Genomic DNA, 12,442 nt, shown 5'->3' on the forward strand with positions numbered 1-12,442 from the left:
ACCCATAGCCTGAGGAGGTTCGCCGTTAAAAAGCATGAATCAAGTGGTTCTAGTACACAATAGGGACAGGATTTCAATATCGTGTTCAAATTTTGAAGGCGAAGCTTAAGGCTTCCCCAATTTTTTGTTGCAGTTCAGCTAAATTTGCAAACAGACAGGGAAAATTTCCGCTGCATGTTTCTGCACATTTTAGAAAACAGTAAATAATTCTCATTGAACAACATTATAAAAGTGAATTCTTTATTAATAATATTTTTACAAGAAGAACTACGACTTAGTTATCTTTCTTTCTAGCCCACGTTCTATACGCTAAGGGGCAGGTATTTTGAATGCACTAAAGTTAACTAGAATCGACCAACTGCCAAAAATGCGTTCTTTAACCACTTGCTGTGAGTAAAAAGGCATAAATTTATGTTGTAAGCAGTAAGCTGTCACACTTTATATTGTAAGGTTTGGCAATTGTGCACGTCTTTGAAGAAACAGCCAAACCGCTGTATACCCCCCCCCCCCCGACTGCTTGCATATGGGAATTTGGGGTGCGTGTTGAAATCTGAGGATGCTCAAACGTGTACTTCAATAAAAAATATACTTGTAGAATTGTAGTGAAACTGAAGACAAATTTTGATATGTGTTGCACATTGTGTTCAAAAATTGCAAGCCATAAAAACTCTTTGTCTCATTAATAAAGGAAATTTTACATTTAAGTGCTTGCTTTTGATTAGACGCCATTTTAATTAAAAATATCACACAATAATGCCTGGGTAGCATAGAGGAAGTTATTGAAAGCATTTGTTGTGTAAATAAAAAAAGAAAAGTGGATGAAACTATGACTTACCACCGGAAGGCGCTTAACTTGCGACCGTAGAAGAATTACACCATCTACCACTAAAAGAATTAAGAGTAGCATACAACGCAGCGTCTGGGTGATCTTGAAGTTTTGTTTATTGCGGGCACTTTGCCCGATGTCAACGCGTGCTTTCAATTGGAGTACAACATCAATTCGCTGTAGTTTCTGTTGTTGTTACTCGTCTGAACCATTTTTTAACCCTCCTTGTTCTGCATTCCTGAAAGGGCCAGTCAACAGGCTCCGGAACGCGCAGGAAAAGCTCTCGCAACTTTCGTACGTCTCACCAACCTTCTTCCACAAGCAGTGGCGTCAACTCGGCGATCGGTGACGTTGACTAAGTTACTCTTTATTTGATACCTGGTTAAGACCGACCGACGAGTGGCGTTCTACGTCACGTCACCGATGGCTGAGTTGACGTCACTGCGCGTTGAAAAAGGTCGGTCACGTGCAAGAAAAATGCGCGTGCGTATTCTGCGCGTTCCGGATCCTGTTGACTGGTCCTAGAAGTAGCACGCCACGCGGGTTCATCTACACGCAACGCGGAAGCGCGTGGGTTTATCGCGAGTCTGATGAATGTCGTACCCCGACGCCATCACGTGATCGCTGAGAGAGTGTAAGAGGGAGAGCAACGCCGACTAAATTTAGTCAGCGTTGGGGAGAAGCAACAACCTTTTCCACAGCCACTTACGCAATGCCAAACGCAATAGGCGTGCTGACGCGTTGATTTATCGCGCATCTGAAATATCTCGTTCCCCGAGGCCATCACGTGATTGTTGAGAGAGTGTAAGAGGGAGAGGCCACCACATTGTCCACAGCGACTTACAAAGGGTCGAACGGGTTAGCGCATGCCAACACGTTTTAACTAGGATACAGTGCGTTCGTTCATCGCGCGTCTGCATAATATCGTTCTCCGATGCCATTCCATGATTACTGAGAGAGTGTAAGGGGGAAAGGCAACAGCGTCTTACCCATCCCCTTACACAGGCAAGAACTCACTAATGCGTGAGCATGTTCTAGCAGTGGTTGGGGCAGCTGTTGCACATGCGCTGTAAGGCTGATCACGCACACCTGATCTAGCTTCGCTATAGGCTGCATCGCATACAATAATGCATCCGATACTCTACCACTGAGTTATGGTTTCTGTCTTCACCTCATTCACTTTATAGGGTATATATGTGCATTTAAATGTGTTAGAGTTAGTGAGCGTTCTATAGGGTCATCGCTCTATATACCCTATACAGTGAACAGTAGGATAAAGACAACCTCAGCTGAGTTGTAAAGCATCGGGTGCGTTATTCAATGTTCACAGGTTCGGTCGCTGTCGTTGGCAAGTTATCTTTACATCCACATTTCCGTCAACTTAATTACGTCACATTTACCTCTAATAACGTCCTCTGTACTTTTCATGGCATTCTTGTCTGTTTTTTCACATATATTGCATCTAACAAAGAAAACAATCCCGTGAAATTACCCTTTCCTTCATTCATAGCAAGCGTCTCTTTCTAGCAGACTACCTGGAGGTGGTATGCGAGATAATATTAGTCAGCTGCCATCTCCTAACAGGATCACGGAAGCCAAGCAGGTGAAAAACAGCGTACCTCACTCGCCGTAATGGTAACAGGTGGCGCTGACTCATGGTCCCACCTTATTTCCCTTTGAAGTGGACAGGAGAATGGCCGCAATTGTAGCTCACTGGTAGAACATCGGATGCGTTATTCGTAATTAAAGGGCTTTAGTTATTACAGGGTCGCAGACTAGGTCCCTGCCGGTGGCAACTTTTTGTCCACTGTTTTTTCTTCACATTAACATTCAAATTACTTCTAATATACCCCTCTACTTTGTCTGTTGATGAATTCCTGTCGTATATTACTAGTCGACCGCGGTGGCGTAACAATTGCAGTGCTCGGCTGCTGGCGTGCAGGTGATGGGTTCAGCCCTGAGCACGGTGGCCGCATTTCTATGGAGGTGTAATGCTAGATGCCCATGTGATGGGTCAGTGCACGTTAAAAAACGTCAGATTGGGAAAATCTTTTGAGTGCTGCACTACGCTTTTTTCATATACTATTGTGGTGTTGAACACCACACTAGTAATTTTATGTTGAATATTATTTACTAAGCACTGCCGTTTTTGTTCCTCCAATTTAAATCTAGCTTTTGTTTTAAAATATAATATTTTCGTTCGCACTTCTCAGCGATCGCCCTTTGAGAATAAAGTTTTTCAAATACTTAAAATATAACATTAAAAAAAATTACTCCAGGCTGCGTACCCTAGTGTATTCTACTACAGCTAGACCAGCATCTTCTAAAGTGTAAAATTCTGCACTGTGGATTACAACACGAGGCAGGATAATGTATCGGTTCACGTCATATACTTTCTAATTGTAGGGTAGGCTACGGTAACTCTCGCCATGGTAGTGGCGAGAGTTACAATGTTACTTTTTGTCAACGTTTACAATGTCACTGTTTTGTCGCAGGGGCAACGCACGAATATTATAGCAACATACTGGTATGCTTTATAAAGAAAGCCTAGCACCTAAGTCAACTGGGCTCACTCGGCCGAACAAGTGTACGAAAATGCAGCCGCCTCGGGCGACATGATTTTCGTGTTATAATCACAAAGCGCACCCATGGGTATGGGCTATCTGCTAACTTCCGCAAGAAATGGAATGTGCACTACTCTACAAGTGGCCTTGGCCTGAAAGTGAACTAAATCATTTCCATCAGTAGGCTGGTAGTATCACCTGCAGCTCTAGCTATATATTGCGTCTTTCGCACATATGATGCCTTTGGGAAATCTTGCACGTCCTTTCGCATCTCTGTCGAACAATTCAGCCACCCAGCCAAAGTTTAAGCACACGCTGAACGGTCCGTCATATGGAATATGGCGGCTTTGCTCATACCTGTGAATATTGACGACCAAAAAAAACAAATATTACGCATATCTGAGACACAACATGAATACCTAAAAATTGGTTGATGTGTTTCTTTAGTATAAATTACGGAGATACATAAACATAAATATCCTAGGGTCTCTTAAGCTCCTCAGAAAACAAGACATATGCAGAAAAAAGCCCTCTGCCGATGATATGGTGCCGCCGTCTGGCCTGGGTTTTCCACAAGGTCATGCTTTCCGACGCTACTGCTAGGCGGCGTCTATATCTGACGAAGCACCATATCTTACGCGAATAAGTACAGGGCTAATGTAGTATGGCTGGCAGAAGTTCATCGTCTATTGATGATATCTACAGTAAAGCATGAGAATACGCGTTCAACTTTGTTTTAAAAATATAAACAAAGTTTTATTTTGTTTTCTACAGCATAACGAAATCTGAGCATGTAATGACTTCATCATTGTTATTGCTTATGCATATTTCTTGTCACCGAATTTTTATTTTCATTTCACCTTATTATAACAGCCTCACAATATATCTCAATTTTATGTAGTCGATACTGACACGTATCTGAATATTCTGGAGGCAGTCAGAGGCTTCTAAAGCACGAATGCCTGAATTTTCGTACGTTCTCGCCCGCATGCAGCCCGATTAGGCTGAGTATTAGGACCCAGTATATTTTGTTCTGTCTGGAGGTGTGTCTGAACGAAAGAGAAATTATAAAGAGGATAGTCTTTTTTGAAATACTTCAACGCGAAAATATACTTCTCTCCTTGGGTGTCTGACTAAGCAATCAGGCACCTGGCAAAAGTTTCCGCCTGTGCTCAAAGCCCATCTTTATGTGGTCACTGTGCTCATGCTTGTCAACACTGTCAATCAGAAAACGAATATTACTCGTATCTGAGGCGCAACATCAATACGTGAGTGTTATGCAGTGTGTGTTTTTTATTTTAAAAATGCGTAATTTCAAAAACTGAAGTGTTTATTGCGATGGGCTGGGAGTGCAGTGCAACTCTATGAACTAACCAGTGGCTGTTTTCAACGCTTCGATGAAAAATTCAGGGGCTATAACTAAAGCGACCTAACTAGAACAACTTCAGACCTACAATCAAATCCTTCGAACGTGACGTCGTCTACAACCTGCCCTCTATAGCACCCACCTGAATATCCTGAAACACCACACTGTCACGTGGTTTCCCACCCCTCTTGACTGGGTGTCGGAGGCCTCGTCGAACCTCCAGGAGATCGCCCATGACGCAGAGCGTGCACTTACCCGACTACGCCGCCACTGGGCAACACCATCTCGCTGAGCTAGAGACCAATCGAAATGCACCCATTACGTAGAACGACATCCCAAAACCCTTTAGCTTGAGCGCCAACTGAATCCACCCCCATATCCCGAACTTGACAGACCGCAGGCTCTAGGCTAACGCTTATTACGAACGCATACGTACCAAAACCTTGTCAAGCTTCACGTATTCTATCCTGACGTGTACCACAGCCACACATGCTCCTCATGTGGATGCAGGGCGACACTCGCACACACGTTCTGAGAGTGTAGAAACGCTGATCCGGAATCTACTTCAAACAAGTGGGGATGTCCCTCAAAGGCTCTCATCTCGCCGACGAGCAACCCAGCCGACCCACAAAGCCACCGGCAGGTATTGCCTGCCAATCCCTACGTTCCTAGGAGAAAAACAGAGTTTTTCTATTCTATTCCAGGTACATGTGGACTCGATGAGAGTGTGCCGCTTGAGAAAAGCACTGCAGCTGTCACTGCCCCTTTGGAATAATAATTTATTATTCTTACAAAAATGCAAGACCAATGCACTTAATTCAACATATCTGAGTGACGCAGTGGCATTTTAATAAGGTTTCTGCGATGCGCAGAAATTAACAATTTTCCAAATCGTTTTTTTATTAGTTTCTGATACACTATGCCTGCGGTTAGTGTAACTGTTGTGACAATAAAATGACAAAATTCATACCTTTCTTAATTTTGATCGATTTTACCCGGTTTGGGTGCAATGCCAAGATAAAAAGTGATGAATAAAACAAAAGTCGAATGACTTGAGAAAACACCTCCATGCTTGTTTTGTACCTGAAAAGAAAGCTGGCGAATAATTACAATCGTAAACCCTTGCGGTGACAATGTGCGCTCGTTAGCGTATATATAGCAAGCACACAGTAACACGTACTTCAGTGGCATTGTGTTTGCTAACTTAGTTATCCTGATCATTTACGCACAATGTATTGTGAATTTATTGTCTTAAACTAACAAACGAAAACAAAACGTAATAATTGTAAGGTTCCGAGTATACACATGAATAACACATGACAGCGGTATGCACATAAATCATGTCGATATTTTCGGTTCCGTTGTGTGATACTCACTACCAGTGCTCAACAGCATCACCCCGAGTTAAGCCTTTTACCTATGTCAGTCTGGCTTTAGGTTGCTAGATTGTGCACAGGTTAAAACAATTAAGGATTTCCTATCTAATAATTGGAGTGAAGTAAATGCTACGTTCTATGCTTTCTCATAAGTCCTTGAATTGCCGCCTATTTACAGTGGTTCAATAATGACAAATATACTTTGTTGAACAGGTTATATGCCGTAATAGTGCCATATATTGCATTTCGTGCACTGAAATCACGTTATTCCTTTTGTTAAAAACTTTGTTTACCAGTTTAGAAATCTACAAGTTATCAATGCTCAGTTTTCTTATATCTGAATCAATGTTTCTCTTTTTTAAGCCCTGAAAACATGGATGTTTTGTTCCTTGAAGCCACATATGTCTAAGCTATTTAGGGTGTTGGGAAACAACTATTACACTGCCTAGTGCTGCGATACAACTAGATGTTTCTGAGAGCCATATGTGCTCCAAATTGACCAACCGATCCTCTGGCTTTACAATAGCTTCTAAGCCATAACATGTTAAAAAAAGGCGTGAACGCTTTCTTGAAACCTTTTTCTATTACAAAAAAACTTATTTAGGCTTACTATTTCATTGACCACGGCCAAGAGCAAAGGAAGTACTCTGAAGTCAGTAACAGCGATATAGTAGACACTTTGATGACAATGTCGAGCATGCACTGTAGGCAGAGCGACAATATATGTTATGTCTGCGTGGGGCTGTTAAAACCCTAATGGCGAATATATAATATAGATAATAGAAACAAGATCATTCGTAAAGTCCACAACTTATTATGCTCCCTCGTCCTTGAACAATGACACAATCAATATCTGTATCACACGCTTCAGTAGGTGTCAGCTAAGTTTGACTACTGACTAATTGTTTTCCTTGAAATTTCATTCCTGCATCAAATCATGTGGTCTCTCATCATTTCGAAGCAATTGATCTTCATTGAATAAGCATTGTGTGCCCAAGGTTATGGTTAACGGAAGTCAAATAGGAGGAAATAGAACCAATGGCCAGCACAATTTCTGACAGGGTGCAGCACTTTAAGGGGCCGGGCTTGCCTATGCTCTGGTATTTTTTGTTTGGTGTATTGCAAGCAAAAGCACATGATGATGATGGTCCTTGGAACACTGGTGCACACCCACAAAGAGGATCGGCCAAGAACTGGGCGTCAGGATCTTTAAGTTAAATGCTTTTGGATTTACAAACACCACAAAGTAGCTTTAGACTATTTAACTGTAAATATATATATATATATATATATATATACAGTAACTCATTGTATATATATATATATAGCATGATTGCTATATATATTTATATATATATATATAGAGAGAGAGAGAGGAGAGAGAGAAAGAAAGAAAAAGCCAATAATTGAAAAAAGAGTATGAGAATGCTCGCTATCATAATTAGAGCGTAGCGTCCTGATCGCGTGCTCGCGACAGAACAAAAGGCTTCTTCGTCTTGTCATTCGAGAACATTGATGGTGATATTATGGCAGGCAAAACTACGGAGGGCATGGTAGATTGCAACATATTGAGCGCGCACTCAAACCGTAAAGTAGCCTTCGTTCTCATGTTCTTCAAGTGACTTGATGATTAAATTAGGTGCTGGGCACTTAAGTGGCAAAAGCAGGTGTAAAAATTGAATAAGATGATGTGTGTAAGTAACACAAAGAAAGAAAAAAAGCGAGACAGAGGAATAAAAACAAGCTTATATAGAAAAAAAGACAAATACACAAAACAACTTTGAAAGAAAACAGGACATACCTGAAAAATAGAGGAGGGAAAAAAAGCTGTTCAGCGCTATAGTTTCTCTACGTTTGGTTCCACTATTGCGAAGCTATCTCAACTTTTTTTCTTTGAGCTTGATTGATTGATATGTGGGGTTTAACGTCCCAAAACCACTATATGATTATGAGAGACGCCGTAGTGGAGGGCTCCGGAAATTTAGACCACCTGGGGTTCTTTAACGTGCACCCAAATCTGAGCACACGGGCCTACGACATTTCCGCCTCCATCGGAAATGCAGCCGCCGCAGCCGGGATTTGAACCCGCGACGTGCGGGTCAGCAGCCGAGTACCTTAGCCATTAGACCACTGCGGCGGGGCGTTCGTTTTTTTTGAATAGCTAATTAATTAAAGATATCTAAATAAACAATATTTGAGAACACCAAAAATAATCTAACACCAGGAAATGGTGAGCAACATGCATTTGGTCGCGTCGTAAAGGCGTTTGCCGGCGTATTTTTAAACTTTGGCTAATGCTACCTGGGACACCCTGTATATCACGTTCGTGCTATCAAAATTATAAAAGCGATATTTGAACTGTCCGAAATATTTTCAGATGTGGTTAGTTTCGTTAGTATCTTCTTGCTCGAACGTTTCTCAAAAGGTAGCCACGCCTTCGTGCGTCATGGTGCGTGTCAGTCAAAGAGCAGCAAAAGTGATTACATTCTTCTCAACAACCAGGGCTCAATTGCGGTGTAACTATGCTGACCTTAAAGATGACGCGCAATGACTTTATACGCCCCATTTAAAAGATATCCACTTTGAGTTTACCATTTCAGCTTTTCTTACCATATGTACAATGTGTTCGGTACCATACTTGTCGGTTTCTTTTTCTGCTGGCACACATGTCATTCCTGTAAAATATTGAAATGACAGCTACAGCGCGTAATATCTTCTCTGGATGGCTTACGGCCTAAATTATTTCAGAGAATAGTAAAGAGGGATGCTTAACAAAAATGAAGAAAGGTAGATCAATTGTTACTCAAGTTTCGTTGAGAGCATATATCATGTATACCTATCATTCAGAAAATATAATTTTACGACCGTTTAGGCAACCAGGAAAATACTTTTAGACAATTTAGTTTAAGCAAGTATCCTGTTATGCAAAACAAAGCGTCATATTACCTAAAGGAAATAAATCTGATATTAATGACTAAAGATAGTGTGGTGGACATAAATTGGCAGTGCTAAAAGTAAATTATAAGACACACTTTAGAAAACCTTACAGGAAGAGATTCAGTGGACCAAAACGGAGCCCCTACTACGCCTAAAGCATATTATTACACATTTTAGCCCCTCAGAAATTGTTATTCTCTCACCTTTGTTTGCGCACATTAGGCATGGAAGCAAATGTCCAGCCTTAACAGTTGATTCATTTTTGTTCATTAGCGACATCACACTTAAAATTCTGAAGGAAGGGCGTCCCAGAGAGCGTCTGAAACTATGGCAGCATAATAGTCAACTATTTCAGGAATGGGAAACAAATATTTCTCTACTTGACCAGAAATCTCGTGCCCTTTACGAAAACAACTTACAGGATGGTCTCCCGTCGGCGAATATTTTTTCATAACGAAATGAACAATGTTTTTTTTTGTTCTTATGCCAAGTGTTGGGCAGCAGCGTGGTATTCAGACAAATTCAAGAAATAAATGTTTCCTTGTTGCGATACAGCAGCATGATTGCTATTTTGAAAGGGCAGTTGTGCCTGTAGAAAGAACTGAAATAAGAAGTTGATCTTTCGTAATTTGCACAAAATGAATTCACTTCTCGCGCATGCTCAAACCAATGAATGGTGAGCAATGGTTTATGCTGCCTTAATAATTAAAACTGAGGCGTTGTTTTGTTCTATTACAAGTTGCAAAACAGCATCCACCCAAGTGTCCCGTATCGTTCAATATGGCAATATGCTAAAGGTGTCAAGATATTTGCAAAAATATTTTAGAGCTGTTTTATAACGCGTGCTTTCAAACGGAAGTGCTAAAGTTATCCCGTTCAAAGTGTTGGCGGAGTATGTGTACTCTTATGACATCATAATGACTCATACTGGGTATATATTTCCGCTTGGTGTCATACACGACATAATGAATTGCTTCTGCGACATTGCGAGTGACCTGGAAGGTATGTGTAAGTCATAAGAATGAACAACGGTGATCGATGCGGCCGTAAGTATTGTATTTAAATTTATTCCTTAACAAATCACGTACGCCTCCCGCTAAATAAAGGGTTCCTAAGGCACCTCTGAAAATACGAGCAAGAAGCGAGTTATGAACTGATGCCAGCCTTTCGTTCACGTGACATCAGGATGAAATAAGCTCTCGATTGCTCAATATATGAATAGTATCTGTCGTGAATCGTCGCCTACCATTCTTTTTTATGCATCTGAGGCCAGGATGATCACTCGTCCTGGTCTCAGATGACTTTTTTGTGCAATGAACTGATCACGCTTTGTTTTCTCGGCAGCGCAAGCGCATCCGAAAGCGTGTAGCCGAAAAATGTAATCTCCTCACTTACTCAACCGTTTGTGCTTACATTCCAAGTGTATTAGAAAAAAAATAAGTGCCCAGGAGAATAAGAAGCTTAGAAGAAGAACAGTGAACGCCAGAAATATAGCACTCTCTCGCGTACGAACTCGCTGCCGTTAAAGTACCCTTTAAACGTGACACTCGTTGAAACTAAAAAAAACCTATTTCCTTGTGTCAGGAATCATTCCTTACTCCCCAAAGTAATACTTTTTCACTTTATGCCTGTTTATATCCACGTCAATTATGTGCCAAAGCACTCGTGTTGAAAAACGGCAGCTTAAATTACGTGAAGAGAAACTTCGATGTGGCAATAGGTGAACTCTGAAAGATCGCGTAAAAAGAGGTCTTTTGTGCCACAACTAGAGATGCAAAATTTACGGAAATATTGAGCAGTCGAAAAAAGCTTTTTCTCACGTTTTTTTTTTCTTGAGTTTCGGAAAAAGTAGAAAATAACAAATTTTCTTTGGCATAATGCAATAATTTATTGCCATATGGTATTAGTTCACTACCAAGTGTCAGAAGCAATAACTTTATTTAGGTATATATAAAAAATAAATGCATTTTCTCATTTCAAAACGAATGCGGCATCTAACAGATCAAAAGCAGGCCAGAAACATCATTGCGAACTCATTTAGCACTCTGTAGATGGGTGCCCCCTCTTATATTTTGCAGAAAAAGCAAAGAATCCACAATTGTCTATTTCTTCGTGACTTCGACTATGGAAACATTGATTTCTAAAGTAGAAAGATGACCTCTAACTTTTATTTAGAGTCAGTATCACTGGTTTCAATTGTAGCTGATGATACAGTGCTTACAGACAGCGAGTCCCATGTCTCCCGCCACCGGTGTCTTCGTCCCTTAGATACATCCAACTCACAAATTAGCCTGACCAGTTCACAATCTGCCTGTACACGGCTCTATAAGGAGACTTCTGATGTATGTCACACAATTGAAAGAGGAAAACTTAAAACGGAACAACAGTAACGGGTACCAACACATCATAAACCGGCCCAAACATGACCACACTCACACGACGAAGCAACGTTAAGGCAAGTTAAGCTGACGCTGAAGCTAAATTTATGTGACGTCGAGAGTGAGTGGTAAGCCGTCGTTTTGTGTTTTCGTATCATTTGTGATGTTTGGTTTCCTTTCAACGCTCGGTATTGCCTAAGCTTTATATTCCGATGTTGCACCTCATGGGCATTTTGACGAATTTGCCGAACTGCACAGATAAACACAAGAACAGTTTTCTTTACGAACTTTTCTCGTTTCTTTCCGCACTTCGCATCTCTATCCACAACAATTAATAATCGAGCCAGTGTGTGGTTCATGTTTTAAGCTTGGTCCCTCTAATATCTAGCATACCGTGTCGCGCTGCTACAATGCAGGCTGCTGACAGCCTTGATGTATAGGGCACCGCTATGGGTCGAGGAAAGCTAGGCCGCTTCTATTATATAGAATATTCTTACCGAACATAAAGATATCTTCCTAAGCGATCTTCCCTTATCGCACATGGTTGAAGCGTATAGATTTGTCAGCGTGCTCTGCTGCAGGTTATCAGAAAGAAAACTGTTGAATCCGAAGTCGCCCCTCTGTGAAATAAATAAGGAGCCATTAAATTGAAGCTACAGTTCGACGAATCGGCCAATCCTCCACTAGCGAGATGCAAAGCGTTAGTGCAGTGCACCTTTTACCCGAAATATAAGATATTGTAGCACCCACAGATAGAAAAACAACCTGCTGTACATCTTTTTAAATTTCCTTTTCTCTTTACGTTTGAGACTTTGGAAATTATAGCCGGATGATTTAATTTAAATTCGACTTAATATAGCTTGTTGAATGCAAAACAAAACTGGATTGATTTTTCAATATCACGCTAGGTTTTGGAAAAAAAATATGGCGTCAACATCATCCAGCAGCAGGGATAACAAAGAACATAAGTGCTGCATCCACCTGGATGAATAATT

General features: G+C 41.0%; 1 protein-coding gene across 3 annotated transcripts in view; it reads right to left on the reverse strand.

Moving 5' to 3' along the window:
* Positions 1 to 6,891, reverse strand: part of LOC119165873 (uncharacterized) — a 38,880-nt gene extending 31,989 nt beyond the window's left edge. The window contains exons 1-2 of one of the 3 annotated variants that reach the window (XM_075872103.1): positions 6,743 to 6,891; positions 5,727 to 5,851 (exon numbers count right to left, since the gene is read on the reverse strand). In XM_075872103.1, the coding sequence (XP_075728218.1) occupies positions 5,727 to 5,851; positions 6,743 to 6,831 (214 nt within the window). In that variant the 5' untranslated portion in view covers positions 6,832 to 6,891. The remainder of the gene's footprint in view (positions 1 to 5,726; positions 5,852 to 6,742) is intronic. The other 2 variants (XM_075872104.1, XM_075872105.1) reach the window with 2 other exon arrangements.
* Between the last annotated feature and the right edge of the window lie 5,551 nt (positions 6,892 to 12,442).

The sequence above is a fragment of the Rhipicephalus microplus genome, chromosome 8 (genome assembly GCF_043290135.1).
Source record: "Rhipicephalus microplus isolate Deutch F79 chromosome 8, USDA_Rmic, whole genome shotgun sequence".
NCBI classification, from domain to species: domain Eukaryota; kingdom Metazoa; phylum Arthropoda; class Arachnida; order Ixodida; family Ixodidae; genus Rhipicephalus; species Rhipicephalus microplus.